The 25082-nt window shown below is 37.7% G+C and overlaps 1 protein-coding gene across 1 annotated transcript; it reads right to left on the reverse strand.

Annotated features, from left to right (window-relative positions):
• Window positions 1-676: 676 nt before the first annotated feature.
• LOC106093576 (uncharacterized) lies at window positions 677-24656 on the reverse strand. The gene is made up of 7 exons (XM_013260649.2): window positions 23908-24656; window positions 22004-22103; window positions 17569-18146; window positions 15749-17504; window positions 14683-15682; window positions 1774-3283; window positions 677-1710 (listed from the first exon to the last, which is right to left on the reverse strand). Exons 1-7 carry the CDS (start codon window positions 24346-24348, stop codon window positions 874-876), a joined length of 6222 nt encoding a protein of 2073 aa, XP_013116103.2. The 5' UTR covers window positions 24349-24656; the 3' UTR covers window positions 677-873.
• Window positions 24657-25082: the final 426 nt, after the last annotated feature.

Here is a 25082-nt window from a genome sequence, read left to right on the forward strand (position 1 = left end):
GTTGGAGCATTTCCTATGTCATTGCCCTGCTTTCGAGGCCAACAGACACCGGTACTTAGGTGGGGACACGATACCAGACATGAACCAACTTTGGGTCGTGGCATGGAAAAAAATTAAGGAACACGGAATTCCTAACTTAGATTTTTTTCGAGGATACTTTTTTAGTATTTAGAGCGCACAACAATCATCTGGTCGGACACACGTCAATTCAAAATAAGTAAATTCGGGAAAATTTGGCAGATTATATGCGGACATCATATGTGTATTCGACGATGGTTAGGTTCAGCGTTTGATAGGATGTTTAAAATTGTGGCGTTCAGCTTTTCCCGCTTAGGCAGCATTGACCTACAGCATAGCGACGGTCTGGTTCGTTTGGTTTGTCTGTTTGTGCTCTTTTGTGTAAATTTACGTTTTGAAGTAGTGGTTTTACGATTTGAAAAGGGAAAAGTTCTTAAATTGGTTGTCGGCAAAGCTTGGGTTGGACCAAAGAAAACTTATTGACAACCAGGTCGACAGAGCAGTCATAATGCCGCTCCGTGAACTGCGACAAGCTGTATCCTCATACCTTTGGTAAACCAATAGTTGTGAAATATAAATTACATAAATTTTTTTAACACTACCAATTGAATTAAAGAACAGACCACAATTTTGGTATAAAATATTTTATTATAGCTCATAAATGGTTATTGTAAAGGGAATGTTGTGTATTAAGAGCGGAAAGGAACGCAAATTATATTCATACATTAATAAATAAAATTGAAATCACTATTATATATGGTGTATAAAATTAAATGATCACTAAAAGCGGTGTTAGGAATAATTTTATATTTTTGAGTGAATGACCTTTACCAGAGTCATAATTTATATCTCTCACTACTCCTTCTCACTACAGTCGGGTTTCTCGGAATTCGATGCATTATTGTCAACCATCGTTGCTTTTATATCGCCACTCATTTGATTGGACAAAGAAGAGGAAGTAACCAAAGCACAAGCACCCTCTGATGCGGGAGCAGCGGCAATTTCTTGGTTTGTCATTATCGATTCTGGGGGATTTTCTAAATTATCAACATCCACGCTCTTGGTGCCAATTGTCACAGAATTCGAAGCATCCGATTCTTCCAGATGATGGTAATTAGCGCTGGTATTTGAAGAACAATTTTGATCTGCTTCAGCTAAATCGCCATCATCAGGGGGTGGTGGTGGAACCTGCAGTGCTAAGGTTGATATGCCATTTTCTTGGCATATGATGGCATGTGAAGGTGTTTGATTATTTGTTGCTTTTGCTGATGCCGTTGGTTTTGTCTTTGCACCTTCCGCAGGAATGCCAAATAAATTATTTTCCAAATAATTTTGATACCAATACAAAAATTCATCCCGTTCCTTAGGTATGGTTAATTTCTTAATTTTCGTGTAGATTTTCTTGGGTGAGATATTGTTGTTGGTAATATTGTAGTTGCAAGCGGCTGCATTGTTATGGGTTAAATGTTGAGCGTTTTGAGCGACATTGGCAGTTAGCTTGGCTACTTCCACCAATAAAGCATCATTGATTACAGTGTTCACATGAGTTTGATTGCGTATACGCGAAATTATGTATTTTATGAGATCACTCCTATTGGTTTGCGATGTGACAGTTGGTGAAATGTTGCTGCCCGTTTCAGCATTTGTTGTTGCGGCAGTAGACGAGTCGGCCGAAGCTTTAATTTCATTTAGCTGTAAGATGAAAAAAGAGAAAAATTGTAAAGAATTCCTTTTAAATCTGTCTTAGATGCTTACCCTTTCCTTAATGCCATGAGGTTGTTTTTGATGCTGCTGGGCAGCTAGACTGCAAGCACCTCTGGTAATATCGTTCGCTTCTTCTTTTGCTGCCGCTGCTATACCACCAGCTGTAAGGCTATTGCCATTGCCGCTGTTCAATGGATTTTTGCGCAAATTTTTTCTTTTCTTAGTACAGTTTTTTGGAGCTGCTGCTGCTGTAGCCGATGTTGTGGTTGTTGAGATCGAGGAAGAGCATATCTGCTGATTTGTAGCTCCATTACCAACACTATTCACATTATTTTGCCTCCAGTTGGTATCTTCTTCGGGTTTTTCATTTTCATTATCCTCATTATCATCATTTCCCCCATTACCAGTGGAATAATCAATGTGAGTATTATTTGAATCATCTGATATATTCTGTTGGGTATTGGAAGCATTATCAGAGGTTTGTTGTTGGAATTGCAGATGTTGATGCATTTGATCCCTTTGCTCATTTAAATTTAGCTTACGCAAGGAGTGGTTATTGATGTTATTGATAAGCTGTTGTGGCATAATATCAGCATGTGAAGATTGTGCTAAATTGTCCTTATCCAATAGCATGCTCTCCAAGCGTCTGAAGACATCCTCCTTTATAGATTCATAGAATTTTGTGGTGAATTTGTCATTTTTCAAAGCATTCACCAGCAGATTGCGTTTGATCTCTTCTGATGTGGTGTCATCCTCCTCGTATTCGTTACATTCAGCCGGTACTAGATTCTGGGGATTTGTTGAAAAGTCCAAAGGCATCTGCTGCTGGTCTTGGGTATTCAAAAAATTGTAATCCCCGGTAACATCCTCATTAACTTGCAAAAGAAAATCATGGCTCGGTGGTGTTGGTGGAGCTTGTGGCAAATTGATGAAATGCTGTGTTGGCGTAGCTGCTAAAGTGGTTTGCTGCCGCGAAATTCCCAAAGTATTTTGGTAACGAGGCAGTGATGGCTGTTGGGATTGTGCCGCTTGAACACGACTAGCTGGATTATAGTCCTCATTTAGATTTCTGAAACGCCAATTGGGTTTAGGTCCCACCTTATTATTTTGCTGAATATTATAGTTGTGGTACATTAAATCGGAAGAATTATTGGTGGGCGCCGTGCTAGTGGTGTTGCTGTTGTTATTTTCCAACCAATTTAATTGTTGAAGAAACTCACGTTGATGCTGATACGTTGTATTGGTATTTTGTTGATACTGTTGCTGTTGTTGCTGATTTATGCGGGATCTTTGCAGTATGCGCAGATACTTGGAAGCCGCTTCATTATTGGGCACTGTGTAGTTTAAATTATTAACACAATCCTCCAGATTGAGATTCTGCTGTTGTGGTTGGTAAGCCTGTTGCTGCTGTCGTTGCTGTTGTGCTTGCTGATGATGTTGTTGCATCGATTGGGGTCTTTCAAAGCCACTGGCGGCCTCTGGTTGATTGTGTTGATTATGATGTTGTTGTTCCTCATTGCTTTTTGTGGAATTAGTTGAAAGCAAATTTTGTCTCGAATAGCTTTATGATGATGAGTGGTATGGTATGGTATAGAGAGATGTGGAGGGTTTTGTTTTTTTGTAAAAACATGTTACAAGCGCAACGTACATAACAAAGGAATGCAAAAGAGAAAAAAGCATCAAACAAATTTTGTGTTAGTTATTAGGGCAAAAATTTCATGCATTATTATTAAATTTGGAAACAACATTTTTAAACAGATATAAACACGGATCACGGTTTTACTTACAGTTAAAAAAATTAACAACTTAGTGAATTATATATTTTTTACATAGTTATCTTTGTTCTTTATTAACTGAATCTTATAAAAGTTTGTAGGACCCTTTATTTTATTTTATTTTTTTTTAATAAGCAAGTGTTGAATATCTGAATTATTCAATCTTGCAATCACATAGTAGCCGGTTGTACGTACCCGATTGACCCGATGAAGTTCTTCATCGGCAAGGCTTGCCGCCTCAGTGTAAAACACACTGTTACAACAATTATTATGTTCCCTATGAATGCAGTGCATTGCGTTGGCGAGAGGAACTTAGGAATTGAAGGGGGGAAAAAGATGTAGTGCTTATTGACATACATCCTTACATCAGGAATAAGAAGACTAATATCAGACGAACACACACCATGAAAGTACCGATAGAACAGCGCCAAACAACCCACATTGCGACGGAGTGAAGTATTTTTTACACCGGGAAGACTAAACACATGAATGCTTCTTTCGACACTTCAAATACATGTTTAGCCCAACGGACATCACTTTGTATTTTCATGCCCAGAACATCAAGAGCTTCTAATAGCTCAACATCTACACCGTGATAGACAAAGATGATCGTAATGGGTCAGCGAATCGTTTGTGTGACAACAAGCAACACTGAGTCTTCCATGCATTAAAATCGACTCGATTCATTCGACCCCGCTCAGATTCGATGTCTGACCCAACAGATCGTTGATGAAAATTAGAACAAGAGCGTGCTAAGTTCGGCCGTGCCGAATCTTATATACCCTTCACCATGGATCGCATTTGTCGAGTTCTTTCCCAGCATCTCTTCTTAGGCAAAAAAGGATATAAGAAAAAATTTGCTCTGCTATTAGAGCGATATCAAGATATGGTCCGGTTTGGACCACAATTATATTATATGTTAGACCTGTGTAAAATGTCGGCCAATTCGTATAAGAATTGCGCCCTTTGGGGGCTCAAGAAGTAAAATAGAGAGATCGATTTATATGGGAGCTGTATCGGGCCATAGACCGATTCAGACCATAATGAGAGGATCCGTCGTACAAAATTTCAGGCAAACCGGATAATAATTGCGACCTCTAGAGGCTCAAGAAGTCAAGATCCCATATCGGTTTATATGGCAGCTCTATCAGATTATTAACCGATTTGAATCTTATTTGATACAGTTGTTGAAAGTAAGAATAAAATTCGTCATGCAAAATTTCACTCCAATCGGATAAGAATTGCGCACTATAGAGACTTAAGAAGTCAAGACCCAAGATCGGTTTATATGGCAGCTATATCAAAACATGGACCGATGTGGCCCATTTACAATACCAACCGACCTACACTAATAAAAAGTATTTGTGCAAAATTTCAAGCGGCTAGCTTCACTCCCTCGGAAGTTAGCTTGCTTTCGACAGACAGACGGACGGACGGACATGGCTAGATCGATATAAAATGTCGCGACGATCAAGAATATATATATTTTATGGGGTCTCAGACGAATATTTCGAGTAGTTACAAACAGTATGACGAAATTCGTATATCCCCTATCCTATGGTGGAGGGTATAAAAAGATAAGGAGAAAGAACAGAGCCCTAGGGTACACCTGCGGTCTGTGCTCATTGGATGAGAACCCATCTATAACGACTCAAATAGTGCGATCTCTGAGAAAGCTCGAAATAAATCGAACGAAACCATTACCGAATTATTGGTTGTTCATATATAAAACTGTCGATGTTTTCTAACCTACTTGTATGAAGCACATTTGATTCTATCTAAAAATATTCTGATTATAAGACTGCCATGGCTACAATATTTTATACGCTCCGTCCGAAAATGTTTTCAAAAAGGTGAAGTTTAAGGTAGTCCATCGTTCTTCGAACTTTATTTGGTGTTGTATAACTCCCTAATAGTAATCCGGTGTGTCCTCGGTTTCGCCAAAAATTATTTTCCCTTTCCACATTCGTTCCACCAAATAAATATAGGTGACCGCCAATTCACACGAAATAATTATTTCGAAGCTACAGTTAAAAAAAATTAAAAAATATGTTTTGTCTGCAAATTCATACAATTTGCAGAAATAAGGGTAAACAAAAGATAGATTTTTGGAAATTTCGAAATGCCTGCGGCTGTCTTGTTGAGACCAAATTGTAGATATTTTTTAAATCTCAATTTAACACACACTGAAGTGATTTTTTAACCCAAAAACTAATGACACATCCATTTATTATCGTCGTTGAAAGACTATGCACTTTTTAGTTGCCTTTCTCTTTTTAGGTTCCATGAACAAGGCAATGTCCAGGAGTGTAAAGGCATTCTTTGTTTTTTGGGATGGCTGATGGAAATACATTGCGTGAGATTCGGGATTATAAAAATATCGATTGGGAGGGTTTCTTCGTGTGCTTATCATCTCTTGACAGTCGGTTCTCCAACTGTTTTAAAGATTATTTCCAACTACTTCTCAATCTAGGAAACGCGGTAACAGAAATAGCTATGCCCCCAACTTCTACATCGACCCAATTCTGGATAGCGCAGAACTATAGAGGCATTGCTTTTATGAACTGCCTTGCTAAATAATAATGGGAATTCTAAACGAAAGATTATCATATTGGACAAACTATTATAAAATACTCACAGAGTATTAAGCGGGATTCAGGATAGGATATAGTACAGTGGATTATTTATGCAATTTAACTTCGATTGCTAGCCTACGACACAAAAAAGCGCAAAAAAACTGTTTTCTTTGCAGATTTTAAAGCTGCATTTGACAACATATGCAGAAAATCTTTAATTTACAAACTACATCTGATAGGGGTATCCTATAAGCTTGTAAAGCTAATACAAAATATGTACAATACTACTGAACATGCAATTTGGACTGGTGAGGAAATATCCGATTATTGCGAATCCAAATCCGGCGTTAAACAGGGATGTTTACTATCCCCCCTCCTTTTCGCTTTGTATGTAAATGACTTACTTGAGCATATCAAAGGAGGCAATTATATACATAACCATAACGACTTTTACTATATGTAGATGATATAGCGATTCTAGCGAAGGATGTCAGCACCATGCAAGCTATGATTACAAAACCATCATATCATGCTCGAGGAAGATGTATTTTGGCTGAAAAATTTTAAGGTGTTGGCACAAAAAATGACTGTAACTTTTCCTTGTACCGTACATAGACATGAATGGGATTCTTTAAGCACAAACCTTTTACAAGCTTTAAAGTCTGATGCTTTTCAGATCAACCTAAGTCAAAAATCGCAAAGTCTGTCCAGGCTTTACAACTATTTACATTGCACAAGAGGAAAATATTATTTTACTGATTCTTTTGAGTCTAGGCAAATAAGCTGGATATTCAGAGCACGATGTGGATTGATTAACCTTAGCTCTACAAAGTTCAATGCAGGAGAACAGGACAAAATATGCACACTATGCAACCTGAACGAGGAAGAAACGCTATTCCAACGTTACGAGAATTCAAGATCCAACACTTCCAGAAACGATTTTTGTTACAACAAGAAATAATAAACATTCTTAATGGCATTATAGACAGTCTTTAGACCAAATTAATAAAGTTCTTGGAGTCAACTTTTAAATATAGAAACTTCCTTATAAATGAATTTTTATAAATTAATTATGACAGACGGTTCTTTAAAACCACTGTTACAAGTCTTCTTCTTTTTTACAATAAGATTAATTAATTAATGGAATTATTGTAAACGAAATTATTAAATGATCTGTAAATAAAGAAGACATATAGTCTAATGTAAATCATGACATCTGAGGTTAACACACAACTTGAGTATTTGGATGGACTTTGGATACGCAGTAGGAATGATGCTTGGCTAAAGTCTAATTCTATAGTTATGTCTAGGTCTCTAAAGGATATTGCGTATAAAGAGTTGCAACGAAGCCCTACTGATGCTAATTTACGTATTTTTTATCAACATCGCATTAGGGCGCAGGCTGCAGTACGAAAAGAGCGTAGTAGCTGTATTTATAGTGGTCCTGACTTGTCTGGTATGCATCTTGATGTCAACGGGCTGAATGATCACTTCGTCTTCACTTATCCTGTGTCTGACGATAGTGAAGTTGTTTGTGAAGGAAGTCCTTGTTTCTCCTTTGATTGCATTTTTGAAGAAGACCTTGTAAATGCATTTGGTCAGTCTAAGATAAGTTCAGCTGGAGTTGATGGCTTACCAATCAAATTCTTAAAACTAATATTCTCTTACATTTCAAGAATTTTTTCAACAGTATTTTTACTACATCTGTCTTGCCATCTGCTTGGAAGACTGCACGAGTCGTTCCACTGCCCAAGAAAAAAGGTTCCTACGCTATTTATAATATGCGGCCCATAAGCATTTTGCCGGCTTTGCCTTAAATGGCCGATTCATCATGAAACAACAAGTAGTAGCTTTTGTCGATGATGAAAAACTTTTAAGTAGTTTCCAGTTTGGTTTTAGACGTGGTCATAGAACTACCGCTCTAGATTTGTCTCAGGCATTCGAGAGAGGTGATTACGCAATACTTTTTTAAAGATTGAAGCATGCATTTGTGTTTTCATCCATAGCTTGTAGATTGATTTATTCTTACCTTCTTTGGACATACGCGATATTACGAGTGGGGTGCCCCAGGGCTCTGTCTTGGGACCTCTTCTATTTATATCCTACTTAAATGATTTGTCTAGCCATATTGATAAATCCGTTTGATAATCCTTGTTGTATGCATAATATTCATCTATTTTTCCGCAATGATTCTCGTCTTGATATGGAAAATGTCGTCAATCTTACGTTATCAAGGGTTGTTTGTTATGGAATAATAATTTTTTTTTTAAATACTTCTCAAAGTAAAGCTATGTTATTTGGTCCACTTAGTCTTACTAACGTAATTTTGACATTCATCTTGACGGCACTAGAGTAGATATGGTTGAGAAACTGACATGTTTAGGAGCAATACTCTGCGACGATTGTAGGGTGTAAACGTATATTTTCCGGAGTTATTAGAAGAAAACTTGCTGATTCTTACATAGTGCTCATTATTTGCCATTGCATTGAAGTGATTACTGGTACTATTTGCGAACATTTTGAGAAGCTTGAAAAGCTTTTTAATATGGCGGCACGTTTTGTGTATGGTCTTCGCCCTTTTGACCATATCTCTGAATTTGCTCTGCAGTTTTTGGGAGCTCCATTCAAGATATTTGTTCGGCAGCGCCTTTGCTAATTTCCTACAAAATGGTTCGCTCTTATTGTCCAGTTTTATTAAAAGATGGATTAATTTTTTCCATGCCACCACGAAGCCATCAACTAATATTGCCTCGTTTCTCTTATACCGTTTATGATCGCTCATTTGTGGTCCGTGTAGTCAGAACTTGGAGTTAATAGCCTTTAAGATAATTTTCTCTACCTCATGTTTTTGCGAAACGATATTTAGAATATGGCCTGCATCAAGATGGTTTTGGCACTTTATAAATACGGTTCCTTTTTTTATAGTGTAGTTGGTGTGGTTAACTAAACTTATTTGCTATTGAAGCGTTCATTCGATGCTATTAATAGGTATAGTAGTTTATAATTTAAAATTATTATTTTATCATCAAATTACTATGGTAATAGTTTTCGTGTATTTGTTGAAATCATTCAATAGGAGCTTTTAATTTCTCCTTCACTTTTTATCTATGGCTGGGGAACTTAAATAGTGATTTCGACAGAGGGCGGATGTCAAGGATGTCAAAACCATAAAAAATATATATATATATATATATATACATATATATATATATATATATATATATATATATATATATATATATATATATATATATATATATATATATATATATATATATATATATATATATATATATATATATATATATATATATATATATATATATATATATATATATATATATATATATATATATACAAACTTTATAGGGTCACAGGTAGATATTTCGATATGTTTCAAACGGAGTGACGAGTGTAGTATAACCCTATCCTATGGTGGCGGGTGTAAAAAACGGTTGCAAAAACCAATTATATACGGAGTCCCCTAAAAGTGAATGTGAACATTCCCAATTTAATAAACTTGAACAAAGATATACTGGAGAGGAATCTTTCACCCTCTAAATGCACAAAGAAATGTGAAGAATACCCAAAGAAACGCAAAAAAAACACAGCGATAAATAACATTTCAAGAAGTAAAAAAAGAGGACATTATTGAAAAGATTACAGCAATTACAATACAGCACAAGCATCATTTCACGGAGCACAGCGAAAATCAATTTAGAAAACCAAAAATTTTAATTTTTAAATTTTTTGAGGTTCGACAAAAACCTTCCCAGGAGGCTAAACATTTTTGTATCTTAAATGAGTGTACTAGTGATAAATAAAAAACGATTTCTGAAATATCTCTACGACGTACGACGGTTTTTTGGTATTGATTGTTGTTTGATTTCTTTTTTTTTTCTTTTTAGTTAAAATAAAAATATAATAAAAAAAAACAAATACCTACAATGTCGAAATGAAAAGGAAATATTGGAAGTTTTGACGGACAATGTCGAAATGAAAAGGAAATATTGGAAGTTTTGACGGAGAGTGATGAAGATTTTTCTAATGATAATGATTGTGATTTTATATCGGAGGGTTCGGATTCTGACACTGAGCCTGACACAGATTCTGTGGGAATCGATGACATGTTGTTTGAAGATGGTATCAATGCGGAAGACGAAGCTTAAGAAGACAGTTTAAACAACCGGTTGCGGAAATGTTGAATACCGAAGTCGATTGGACTGAATTTTATTGTCAAAGACACCAAATAATATGCACAAGAGATTTTGAACCAAAACGCCGTAACTAAGCCCTCGAGAAAAAACAATGGGTACCGACAACAAACTTTGAAATTAAAAATTTTGTGGGATGTTGATTCTCATTCAGATTACTGGTCAAAGAATCACATATATAGCATTGCTATTCCAGGAAAAACAATGTCTCGAAATCGTTTTCAGTTGGTACTGAGCTTCATGCACTTTGCATTTTACCTACATTTTAAAGAATATCGTTATTGATGGAAAACTGATTCCTTGGAGAGGCAGACTTATTTTCCGACAATATATTCCCAATAAGTGTGCGAACAGAGTTAGCGCTGATGCCGAGCCGAGCTTATTGGCGCTTATTTTCATGCGAGAAGAAAATTTGTCTGTGACACAGTGAATGCGAGAATCAGCGTTGAAATACTGTTTGTTCCGTGTGTTTCGCTTTTATGGCATGTAGTTTTATTGTTCATTTGTGTTTATAAATTTGCTGCATACGGCAATGGATTGATGTGATGAAGAGAATTTTGCTTCTTCTAGTATGATTAATGCAATAATTAACACCAAGTAATTGGAAAAACTGTGAATGCCATTATTTATATAATGCCGGAAAAAAGTTCACTTATCATTTGATCGACATGCATTTTTTCATTTGTATAACATTTAAAAATATTACTGCACGTAAAAAGAAAACATCAACAATGAAAAAAAGCGCAAAAAATGCTTTGGAACTGTTTTTTTCACACTTAATCGGCTTTGCTCTCTGCTCTGCGTTCAGTACGTTACGCACAAGCTTATTTGTATTGACTTGTATGTAACCAGTTTTCTCTCACTCACAATCTTTATCGCATTGACAATTTAAACTTTGCTCTACTGAAGGATTTTCTTGGTCATTGCAAATATGTATATTCTGGTAAATCAGGTACTTTGGTAAGAAAAGTTGGCTTAGCAAAAAATGTTTGTGAATATTTAGTCGCTGAATTGAAAGAAGGTCGTGCATAATACCTTGACAATTTTAATACTAGCTATTAAACCCACCTGCACTTGAAAAAGGTGAATTGGTGGCCCAAAAAGATGAAAACGGAATATTAGTACTAGAATGGAAGGATAAGCGAGATGTCAGAATGCTTTCAAATATGATACAAAAATGCCATCAACTAGGACAGCAAAAAGACGCAAAAGTACAATTAAGTCAAACCCATTACCTATCGTTGAATATAACAAAGGCAAAGCTGGTATAAATTTATCGGACTAAATGGTCTCGTATGGTAGCAACCTATGCAAAGGTTTGGTGGTATAGGAAATTGGCAATTGAATTATCACTTGGCCTGTTAATAGTATACGCGCATATTGTTTATAAGGAAGCTACAGAGAAAAACATCAATATACGCAAATTCCGTCAACGTGTAGCTAATGATCTTTTGGATCTAAAATCGCCAACAATAAAGCAATTCGATGTTCTTGAGTTACGCAACTGCAAAAAAAAAAGATCGACCGGAAAACAGCAAGGAATCTCTTAAAAAACGTGTACTTATTGTTCAAAATGCCTCAATACGCCCCACTTGTCCTCACAGTTTCCCAAAATACGCCCATCTAAGGTAATAATATGTAAACTTAATTGAATCCTTTCAAAAATGAATATAATATTAAATTACTTGCAGAACTACAAATTTCACTCAGTGTCGTATATAAAAGAACTACAGGCTTTAAGTAAAAGCAATCACTGTTGTACAGAACACTACTAAAACCCAAATTGCTGAGAAATATGGAAATTCTGTGATTAAATGGAAGTACATCTTAATTACAAGTACCAAGTAATAAATGTGAAATCTTAATAGGAATACATTTTTTATATGAATACTAGCTATTCCAAAATACCTTTCATTTGAATCCCATATAGCCATGGTCGGCTCATATTGCCATTTGGGACTTTCATTATAAACACATCATTTTTAATTTCATATTTGTAATCTACTCCCAAATTTGAGTCCCATATTGACATGATCATTTAATATGCTTACTTGGGGCGGTCCCCTACGTATTTGGACCCAATTTTTAATATCATACTCGTACTTTACTCCCAAATATTCATTTGAGTCCCATATTGTCCCGTTCAGTCCACTTTTGATTTTGGGTTGCGTTTTGGAGCTGAGGGTCCGCCCCCTTCCGTCATGAACAATTTATAAAGCTTATTTGTACTTCCAGACCAAACGATTTTGCGATCTCAGTCTTTAAGTTATTATTATAATATATTACGTATATTTAATATAAGGAGTATTTCATTATAATTTGTTTAAATTGGCCACTGCGTGGCTTCAAGTTACATTATCTGAATAAAATGAAATGAAAATAAAATTACACAATTTGCGAAAATTTGAAAAAAATCTGTTCAGCCGTTTTTGAGTCTATGCGGAACAATCAAATTTACAAACCCACCAGATGGATAAATTCACATAAATATAAGGGAGAAAGTAGCACAGGGCACGCCACAGCGGGGCATTTTATCGCCACTCCTATGGGTGACCACCATAAATGACCTATTACGGGTGCTGACTGAAAAGGGATTTGAACCAGTTTACTACGCAGACGATACTTCTAAGGGGTAAGGATCCGAACAAGCTATGCAGAAGGGTCGAAATGGACCTGCAGATGGCCTACGACAAGGCTAGACCTAGGGGATTCAATTTTAACCCAGAAAAGACCGAAATCTGTTTGTTCACGAGCAAGACAAAGGTGGGCCAATTTAACGCACCACGTTTCCTCAATAAAACGATTTCGATATCTGACAAGGTCAAATACTTTGCTGTGATCTTGTACAGAAAACGGAATTGGAAGTGTCATATTCAGGAGCGTACCGAGAAGATTCACAGATGTTGGGCACTATGTAGACGTGCCGTAGCGTGATTAGACCAATACATGCTTACGCCGCAGTAGTTTGGTGGTCTGCGATGGAGAAAAAGTGCAACTTAGGATAATAAAACAGGTTCAGAGAACATGTTGTCTTGGCATAGGCGGAGCGATGAGGATCACGCCCACTAGGGCACTGGAGACTACTCTAGATATCCGAGCAATAGACATACAGATTAAGTCTGAGGCATCCATTGCGGCTATGTGAGTTAAGGCGAGGGGAGAATGGATAGAGGATAGGAGCAGGTCATACCATCGCGGTGTAATCGAGGCGACGATAGGAAACCTGGAAGGGATAGGAATGGAAGAGGTTTCCGATCGGATACTTGAGATGAACCTTGAGGTCGAGTGCGACGCACTGCTGCCAGCGGCAGTCTTGGATTAACGGACCCCAACATTGTCATCTGGAATATCATGTTACACGGATGGATCAAAGCTAGAGAACAAAGTGGGCCTGGGGGTCTACATAATACATAATACGGTCCTGCAGGCACAGATCCGGGCGATCATGGTGCTAACGCGAGGACGTCGAGTGTGAACATCTTTACGGACAGTAAACTGGCCATAAGGGCAATAACAACCAGGAGGGTAAAGTCATGAATAGTCTTGCAGTGTAACAAGGATATGAACGCCTTCTCTGAGAATGACACGATCCGCATCGTTTGTGTGCCGGGCTATAGCGGAGTAAGGAGAAATGAAAAAGCAGACGATTTGGCAGTGAAGGCCAGAGGACTGCCGTCAAAAACATGATTAACCCGAAGCCTTTCGGGTGGACGTAACCTAACCTAACCTATAAACCCACCAACACAAAATCATTTTTATACGTGTATATAGAAGATTTAGATATTATTCTATGAAAATATACTTATATTTATTCTTTTAACCGAAATATATTATGTTTTGTTAAAGGAACATAGTTAAAAAAATTGTTTCAATCTTAAAAATTTGCACCTAAACCTCAAACCGATCAAAATGGTTAACTAGATATATAAGACATCTTGTTCCTTCTTGTGTTAAATAAAAAATATCCACTTTTTGTATTCCTTATTTAAGTAATTGTAGGAATTAACGTTTTGTAGGGGAGGGTGTTAAAGGTAATGGCTTTTTTTCCACGTCCCTTACCTTTCCCACGCAAAGTGAGAATTCTTAGGTCATAATAAAGTGAAGAAGTGAGAAGTCAGCTACGTTTCTTAAGTTGATTACATTTTATAACTAAAAGTAAAAAAAAAAAATTATAAAATTTTATAAATTTGAAAGCTTTTATATTTCAAATGCACTTTTTGCTGTTTTTTTTTTCTTGTAAAGTCATAACTACAAAAATACCACATAACAAAGTTGTTAAATTCTAAACAATTTCTTTATCCATTTTTTAAATATTAACGACAACTCTATGCGGATATTTGGTTTTGTGCTTAACTAACAGATTGTCTATTGTTATGGTTTTTGTATTGAATTTACCTTCTAAAATTGTCCCAATAGTTATTGGCGCGATTGCCAGGTGGTACTTGATTATTCAATGTACTTCCCGATACATTGCTATGGTGATGTTGTTGCTGTTGATTTTGGGTTCGTAGATTTGCATTGTTCTGATGAATTGAATTGTTGTGGTGATGCATAAATATCGGTGCCGGACCATTGCCACCAACCACAGGGGATGGAGGTGCAGGTATTTCATTGTTAAACAGAGTCGTTGGAGCCGATTGTGGTGGAACAGCGGCGTTGTTTAATGTTGAGTACATGCTAGCGGTTGCGGTCGATGAGGAGTTGTGTTGCTGAGTTTCTGCGCTAAAGTTATAGCCACCTGGAACTTGAGCCTGTTGTTGTTGTTGGGATACTCTACGATAAACATGTTGTTGTTGCTGATAATTTCCAAAACCGCCACTTCTTTGATGTGTTCCACCAGCTGGCAAATATAGTGCTGGTTGTTCCGATTGAGCTCGATTGATGGTCATGTACAAATTGTTGGGCAATGCATGAGTTGGCGGTATGCCACCTAAACTTGGTGGTGGAACCGATTCGGACCTCAGGGCATAGCCCATATCTGAATTGTTGACATTGGGTATACCACCCAAGGATATAATTCTTTCTTGCAGTATGTGTATGGTTTGATTCAGATTATCAATTTCCCGTTGTTGATGCCACAACATTTGATTGCACTGACACACAGAGTTGATGAGCATTTGTTGAGTTTGTATAAATTGTTGTAGCATAGGATCTGTAGTTGTGGTCATACCATTATTAGTAACTGCACTTGTAGCTGTTGAAGAAGATGTGGCTGCACCTAGGTTATTGTTCGCAGTACAAATACATTCGTTGTTACTCAATGTGGCTGTATTAGCAGAAACTTGCTGGGCCGAAATGCCATATGCCGTCTGAGGAGGGGGAGGAGGCGGCGGAACACCTGCAGCATAGTAATATGGGTTCCAGGCAGCTGGTAAAGGTGGTGGTATTGGACCCGCTGTATTATGAAATTAAGTTTAAATTTAAAAAAGGTGCACAATTAACTTATTCAAAATTTACTTACGAAAGTTAATGCCCATTGCCGACATGGGTGGGGGTATGGAAAATGATCTTGAGCTGCCAGATTGCAAACTAGCTGCCTCCAATGATGCACCATCGTGAGCTGATGAACTCGCTGCCTGTGCTATATGTGTTCCGGTATTAGAAGAAACTCCAGTCGAGTTCAGTGAATCCTTGCCAGTTCTTGCATTGTTGCTGCTACTTTCATTATTTCTCATAGTTGCTGGTGTTGAAGTTGGTACAAATTTTGAGCTCTCTGCATAATCTGATTCTATATTATCTTCTTCGGCTTCGTCATCGGCTTCGGACACAACGTCCTGACGATTACGCGTAGCTGGCGCATTTGATGGTGCTTCTTCTTGCTCCAAGCGCTTACATATAACTTCAAATTCCTTTTTTTTACGCTCGTATTCTTCCTTGAGCTGATCGCGTTCGTGTTGTGTTCTAAGATGCTCCTCCCAACGTTCTTCGTGTGTCCTTGAGACTGGTGTTGGTGTTAGACTGTTACGTTTTAAAGCCTCATCGCCCATTTGTACTGCTGCAGCCGCTTGGCTCTTGCGTCTTTCTATCTCATCTTTAAGTTGTTGAATTCGATCTTTTTCAGCTTGCAGAGATTTTGCTTGTGCTCTTAGATCTGAAGTGACCTCATTAAGCATGCGAACTTTACGAGTTATAAATTCTTCATTGCCATTATCGTCGCTGTAGCGAGCTGCTACAGGCGTGCGTTCACGATCATAAGTTATAGGAACTTCTCGTGCGGCAGCACGTTCCGTATCCTTTGCATTATGAGCTTCGATTAGCTGAACAGTTTCCATCATATCTTTGAGACGTTTCAATTGGGCTTTCATTGCCTCAACATCTGCCATTTTTTGCTGTATTAAATTTGCCGTCTCTTTGCGTTCATCGTCATCCACATCGGTTTCGGTCTCAGAATGCTCATTGCCATTCATCTGAGGGTGACGGGGACGTTGAGCTTGTTGCAAAAGTTCTATGGGGACATTTCTGGTAAACTCTACAGGAACTTCACGTTCAGTGTTTGACGGTTTTTTTGCTTTTGTTTGTGATCCAGTGTGTTCCTGATCATTTTCCTCAATGTCTTTTTCTTGTTCGAATTGCCGTTGTCTAGCCTCTTTGGCGCTTTCCTCGGCCGACTGGTTAACCTGCTGTAGCTCAGAAACCAAGTTACGCATTTCATCCCTCTGGTTGCGTAAGGCCTCCAGTTTTCTATGCAGAGCCTCTTGTTCAGCTAAAATTTCTGGACCATCCTCACCCAATAAATTTGACAGCTCATTTTGATTTTGTATGAAAGCCGTGAGATTTTTCATGCGTCCCACCAAAGTGGCCATATCACTATGAACTTGACCTATGGTTTGATATTCAGGTGTACCGTCGCCACCATCAGCCCCTCTTTGAGAGCCTGAAGGAAAGCTTAGAACTCCAGCTTGTTGCTTTAGTTTCTCCATATCGGTCAGATGTTGTTTGGCGGCATTTTGCAATTTCAGCAACTGCTGTTGTTGTTCTTGCAAATTCTGAATATTACGATTGGAAGCTTCCAAACGTTGTTGCAGCTCTTCATATGAGGGATTTGTATCGGGCGTGGGTGTCTCAATGTTGCTATGCAACGATTGTATGGATTGAGCACGATCACTCATGCGATCACTTTGAGGAACATCTTCTAGGCTGGTAGAATTGACCACAATTTCATTGTGGTTTGAGCTGCTGGGATTTATCTCATGCACCATATTTGGAGTTTTTAACGACTGACAAATCAGGGAAAGCTAAAGTTATAATTTGATTATGCCTTTTATTGTAATTTTAACTAACCTTTTTTTGTTGTTGCGCTGTTGGCAAAGAGTTATCCAAATTATTTTTCGGTTGATTGTTATTCAAGGTCTGAAAGCGTTGAGCTAATTGTGTGATTTCGTTGGTATTATGATTTAATATTGTAGTAGCCAAGGAGGCTGATGACGACGTCTGTATAGCAGGCAACAAACTAGTTGTTAAATTCAAAAATGGACTAGTTTGAGAGTTTTCAAATAGTTGTCTAAGCCTTTGTAGCACTAATAGTTGAATTTGTTGTTCAAATTGTGGTCCCAAGGCTGCTGGATTATCGTTCACCTGACCGTTTGCAGTGTTTATGACACCTCCGCCTCCTTGATTTTGTTGGTTTTGATTGATGGGTTGCACTGTGGTTATAGCTGATGCAGCGTTATGTATGTTTGATGGCAAGCCTGGAGTAGTCGGAATAACTACACCAATAGTGGTATTTAGATTTGAATTGAGAGCTGATGCGTTTAGAAAATCGTTCTGCGATTGTTGATTTGGATGCTGTTGTGGTTGACTACGTCTTGGTATTGGACGTACTGGATAGCAAAACCTTTGTTGGTTTTCTTGTGAATTTTCTATAAAAAGAAATGAAGGAAAATCATTATAAAATGCATTCGTATTGTACATTTATATATAAACAAATCGATTTTACGTCATAAGTCTTTTGAATTAGCTAATGGCGTTTTAAGGCAAACACTAGACAGGGAACCTTCAATGAATTTTGCCAAAAGCGAGGGGTATGCACTGTTTTGGTTATTAACGTCATGTGGGCTTTAATAAACATTACGTGTTGTATTCAAATTCGTTTCCATTTATATGTTGGTGGCAAATGGTTGAAGTTTGTTTGATTTGGTCAAACGCATGGTACTTATGGTGCGTACACCCGATCGTTGGGCAAATGAGTACCTCTTGTTGTACTTTTTGGTTGTTGTTGTAACCACATTTTCATGTGGAGGTGACGATCCTCGTCAAGCTCCTGTAGTTGAGCAAACCCGTTCCGGTACAAAGGACCGATCGCCGAGGGAACAGAGTGGCCATATCGAGCATCAAATGCACTCAGTATTTGTGCAAGCGCCGGTGCCACCCGACCTCTCATTGAGACTCTCCGCTCGATGCCGCTGATTGTGCGCGACTGCCGTTACAGCTACTCCATATGGAGCATTCCGCTATCTACATTTTGCGGACGCGCCCGGTAGCTCGCAGCTAAGCTTCTCGTGACAGCAAAAAACACCACACATTTCGGACCTCCAAGTTCCAGCTTGTGTGGTGCACACAGCTATGCCGCGACGGGGTATCTTTTGGTGGTCCGCATACGTAACCTCTGCAGTAATAATTTATTTGTTTTTTATTAAACTTTATCCGGTTGAGGATCTTTGTTCTGGCACTTGACTTCCAGCACATCCATATTATTCCCCATCAATGCAGAAATTGTTTTTAACTTACACTACAGATCCAGAGAATGTTCTATTATTCCTTATTCAGCTGATGGCAGAGAATAAAATAAGATGGTTTTCGGCTCAACATACCCTGGGGGCATTTTCCCAATAATTCCAAAACAAAAAGGTATTTAAATTGAAATTGAAGGTATTGGGGAATGATTAAGATATGGCCACCGGGTTGCACAGGTAGGTGAACAAGTCCGTTTACATTCAAGTTCTGACGAAAACTGCCATTAGACGATAAGACATGCCATATGCAATTTCAAAAACACCAACTCTGATAGTTGTGCACATCGTGGGATACGTACGAAAAATTTAATATGAGGAGTGGTACGAAAAACAATTTAGGATTTTGTAAGTAGCATGGTATTCGTAACATAAAATTTTCTTTTTCGAGGTTACTTTTTTGTTTTTAGAGCGCACAAGCCTATTACTGGCTTAGGTAATCCTATGACAGCCGGTTGTACGCACCGGATTGACCCGATGGGGTTCTTCATCGGCAAGGGTTGTCGCCTCAGTGTATAACACACTGCTTCAACAACAACAACTGGCATAGGTATATGTCTATAGTGGCATGGGACTGATTAATATCTGCACCCTCTTTTCAACCTAACCTAATCTTTTAAATTTAGGTACAGAAAATGTGTTTGCTTTGTGGTAGCATTTGACTCGTTTCCCAGATCGCGATTTTGTTTGGTACCACCAAACTCATAGTTTTCTTAATATTTTATGACCATTTAGCCAAGAAAAGTGGATTATAATGACTTTTATATAAAATTGTAACCGCTGTCAAAAGTAGTAGGCTTATCGCCACAAGTTACTCTTAAGAATTTTGAGAAAGTTTTTTGTTAAATTTTTACCGACTTTCTGCCAGCCAATTTTCCATCAAAACATGGCCTTATATGACAGGAAATATTTATCTTAACAAGCTTCATTGGTGTACTTTACGCCAATCCAAATTTCATTAGGATGCCTCTTTCCAAATTTATAAAAAAAGGCAGGGACAGCTAAGGCTATTGACAGCTTTATCAGTCAGTTTTTATACCCACCACCATAGGATGGGAGCATACTAATCTAGTCATTCCATTTGTAACACCTCGAGATATTGATCTAGGACGCTGTAAAGTATACATATATTTTTGATCGTCTCCACATTCTGGATCGAACTAGCCATGTCCGTCCGTCCGTCACGAAATCGGTTGAACGCGTAAAGCTAGCCGCTTGAAATTTTGCACAGATACTTAATATTGATGTAGGTTGTTTTTTTTGTTATAGCCACATTTTCATGTAGAGGTGGCGATCCTCGTCAAGCTCCTGTATGTGAGCAAGCTCATTCCGGTCCAAACGATCGATCGCCGCGGGAACATGTTATAACAACAGTTATGTAAATGCGCCAATAACCCGCCTTGTCATATCCAGCATCATACGAACTCGGTATTTATGCAAGAGCCGGTGCCGCCCGGCCTCTCACTGAGACTCTCCGCTCGATACCATTGATTGTCCGCGGTTGCCGTTGCAGCTACTCCGTATGGCGTATTCCACTATCCGCAACCTGTGGACGGTAGCTCGCAGCTAAGCATCTCGTGACAGCAATGAACACCACACAGGTCGAACCTCAATGTTCCAGCCTGTGTGGTGCTCGCAGCTATTCCGTGCCGGGTCGTTGGGGATTGCAAATGGGCCATATCGGTTAAGTTTTTGATATAGCTTCCATATAAACCGATCTTCCGATTTGACTCTTAAACCCCTTGAAGCCGCAATTTTTGTCAGATTTGGCTGAAATTTGCATATACTGTTCTGTTATAACTTTTAACAACTGTGCCTAGTACGGTCAAAATCGGTCGAGAACCTGATATAGCTCCCGATTTGATTTCTTGAGCCCCTGGAAGTCTCAATTTTCATCAGATGTGGCGGAAATTTTGCACTTAGTGTTCTGTTATGACATTCAACAATTTTGCCAAGAAAGGTTCAAATCAGCCATGAACCTGATATAGAAACCATATAAACCTATCTACCGTTTTGACTCCTTGAACCCCTGGAAGCCGCAATGTTTGTCCGGTTTGGCTAGATTTTGCACATAGTGTTTTGTTATGACTCCCAACAACTGTGCCAAGTACAGTCCAAACCGGTAATGAACATGATATAACTCCCATATAAACCGATCTCCCGATTTGACTTATTGAGCCAATACAAGCCGCGATTTTTATCCGATTTGGCTGAAATTTTGCATATAGAACTGGGCCAAGTAAAGTCCAAATTGGTCTATAACCAGATAAAGCTCCAATATTTTAGCAGAATCCATGGTAGGTTCCCAAGTTTCAGCCCAGCCGATCTTAGCACATGTTTACTTGTTAACAGCTTATTAAGATGTTCGTGACAAGATTGAGAATTTTAATTTTTTTTTAAAAAGAGTCTAATTTTTGAACCACCGTCTTCGGGGGAGTGTAAAAAATGGATTGATTCTTTTTAAATAATTGATCTTGAAAAAAATTGACTTTAATATTAAGCATATTCAAACAAATTTGGCACAAAATTTAATAAATGCTTCTTTTCAGCCTAAACGACTACATATAGTTTATTGTATTTCTTTGCAAAACAATAGACTTACAATTTTTTTTTGAAAAATAAATTAGAAGTCCCATATATATACTTTGCATGACTAAGAATTTTCCCTAAATATATATTGTATATATATTTAGTAAGACACATACACAAGTATTTTTTTTTTTGTATATTCAAATATGCTGTTTGCAGCAATAAAATAAACCACAACGCGAAAATGGGGGAAAAATCCTCATCATCATCAACAACAACACACAATTTCTAATTATAGATCATTCATTCAAATACTTTTCCGAAAGGTGGTATATTCGAAATAAAAATCTACTTATCCCCCAAAAGTAATGGTACATTAAAATGCAAAGGTTCAACGTCTTTTGAAAAATGTTCTTACATAAAATCAATTTAAGAAACAAAAATTGTCAAATACTTACCTATATCACTGGTAGTTGACCCAAAACTTTGCTGTTGCAGCAATGTTGGGTTGTTGTTGGTAGTGTTTGCTGTTGTAACCACAGTTGTTAGGAGATAATCCTTAAAATAACACAGGAGTATCAATGAGAAAAATATCAAAATAATAAAGGCAGAAATTTTGAAAATTATATTTTATATTTTATTCCGTATTCCGGCACAAAAGCAAAAATTCGTTAAACTATTTCCAAAAGGAAGAAAAAATGTTCGACAGCGTTCGATGATGATGTTCGTTTTCGGCCGTATATTCTAGTACTAGCGAGTACATGTGGGCTAAAATGAAAATTTTACTCATGGTGCAAGATTTTGTATATATTTACTTTTCTTTTGGCAATACTTTTTAAAAACATCATAGAAAATGAGATAAAGAGAATGAAAACTAAAAGAGCTAACCAAATTCTTTCAAGAGAATTGGAAAGTTTATTGTTTTCCTTTCTTCAAAAAGATATTTTTGCTAGTGTGGACTTTAGTGAAAATTAACTTCAGACAATGGTTGATGAAAACCATATTTCCTTATATTTTACTTAATAAATTCATAACAAAGGTAAATGTTCTGTAGACTTGGAGCTGCGGAGCTCACACGGTACACCTCAAACAACATGTGGGTGTTTTAATATTTTGATTGTGTTTTTAATTTGGACATTGTGGCACATGCCTTGAAAAATAAAGTTGTCACCATCAACCAATAACCCTCTGTATATTTCCCGCGAACATTTATCCATTCCATTAGGGAACATGAGGAAAACTTATGTTGTCATTAAAACGTCTTTTTTCCATTTCATAATGGCAAAGAAAGTCTGTCTGGCGCTTTATTTTGATTTTCTGGTTGGCAATAACTCATGAAACTTTGTATACAAACAATTTTCTTTAATAGTGTTTGTGAATGAAAACAAAAACCTTTTGTTAGTTCTTTACCAATGCAAATGCAAATTGTCATGCCATGAACATTCTATTTTAAATTTCTCCCAATGAATGCGTGCTGTCGGATATCAGATTTAAGCTCAATGATCGGCCATAAAAGGATGTCCCTTCCTTTTTATAACCGAGTCCGACACTGCGACACCACTTTGTGGAGATGTTTTTACATGGCATAGTACCTTACAATGTCGTCAGAAATTTTTAAAGGGGATAACCACCGTTGACAATTTTTTCTGATGTTAATGGATATTATAGGCGGACATGCTAACCTCTGCTACACGGTGGTCTCTTAATCTCATATTGCACACAATATATACCCCATAATTCTATATGGCTGTGGTAGCAGTGTGTTTACACTGAGGCGGACTTCATCGGGTCAATCCGGTACGTACAACCGGCTGCCATGGGATAGCAGTGGCGGCAGCCCTTGCCCTCAACCCATAGTCCTTTCTACGCTTATACATGCAAGATAATTTTAAGGGATAATGTCCGAAGGGCAAAGGATGACAGATGATCAATCATTGAGGGCTGTGAACTCTTCAAGATTAAGTCGTCTAATTTAAAAGTTAGGATGTCTATTGCTTGCTGTCGTTACCAACAACAACAAAACTTATCGTGTTGCACATAAGAGGCCACTGTCTGATTAGCGAACATGCCGATACATAAAAGGTTGTGCGAGGAATCTGTCGAATTTGCTATTGTCCGTTGTTTCTATATAAATCGATATTCCAATTTGACTTCCTGAGCACATTGAGGGTGCAGCTCCTTCCGATTTTTATTAATTGACGATATCCGAATTGAAAGAAATTTTGTATGGTTATTGCTCTACAACATGCAACCATAGTCTACATGAGATGATATGGAATTGGTCCGTAGTTTTTGCCGAATTCGATCCATCAACCTTCCTGTTTGTTTGATTCCTAACTTAAAAATAAAAAAAACAACTTACATTTAAATCCTTTAATTCCCGTCGTATGGGAGCCACAATTTCTGTATTTTTATGTTGTTGCTGTGAGCGTATATGTTGTTGCTGCTGTTGTTGTTGATGCTGTATAGATGCCACAATATTTAAAGGACTGCAACGATTGGATAATTGTTGTTGTTGTACCACTGCAGGTGGTTGTTGTAAGACGGGTTTTTGTCCTTGTTGACCCACCAACCCCACATCGTTACATGCAACACTTTGACCATTACTTGTAGTTGATTTAAGGGATTTTGGTATTGTTCCTGTGCCAGTTTGCTTACGCCCCCCTGAACCTGATGAGGCGTTAGCACTGCTGTTTGAGATGGCAGCAGCGGCAGGAATGTGTGTTGTGATGCTATTGATTACCGGGTTGCTACTAGGCACTTTATTTGGAACATTTGCGTTTTTAGTTGGTGCCGGTGCCATTGTTTTTGGAGATATTCAACAACAATTAATAATTTGTTGCCTAAAGTGTAGATACAATTTGATTTTTTTTTCAAAGCTGGAAAAATCGCCGCCCTTTGTTTTACAACTATAATTTGGTATAGTTTTTACTATCAAGTTATTATGAGGCTATGAAAAACTTAGTTGTTCGGCTTTGTTTCAGCAAAAAATATATATATTTGCATTAAAAAATGCAATCTTTATTGCCAATTGTTCACCCACTCTTTATGGCCATCGTTCGGGGGTCCGACAGAATCAATTTACACGTTGGATTCCCTTTAATGACGCTTCGTGGAGTTGCAAATATTTACAATGTCACAAAGCCTTTTCAGCCCTTTTTACATGGGGCTTACAAACGCAAACGCTTAGTTGTTTGTTGTTGCGTTATTTGCAAGCAGTGGCCCATCAAAAGTCAAATGTAATCAAACAAAAGATTATCTATGTGTCACTGAAAGTAATCGGTTTTTGTTTGCTTGTACGTCAAAATCAGCTGATTGCATAATGAAAAAACAGATGCTTGGTACAATAAGAAAGTAAAGTCATAAGCCCAACAGCAACGAAATCAACACTGGGGGGATGGTGGCGCAAATTCCCACTAGGTTGTCAAACTTTTGTACACTGTTAAATTGACATTCTTTGACATTGTTTGTATAGCAGCCACAAGTTTAAAAGAGTTATGATTATAAACGTGGAAACTGAAAATTCAAACGAAAAAA

The sequence above is a fragment of the Stomoxys calcitrans genome, chromosome 1 (assembly GCF_963082655.1).
Source record: "Stomoxys calcitrans chromosome 1, idStoCalc2.1, whole genome shotgun sequence".
In the NCBI taxonomy this organism is placed as follows: Eukaryota; Metazoa; Arthropoda; class Insecta; order Diptera; family Muscidae; genus Stomoxys; species Stomoxys calcitrans.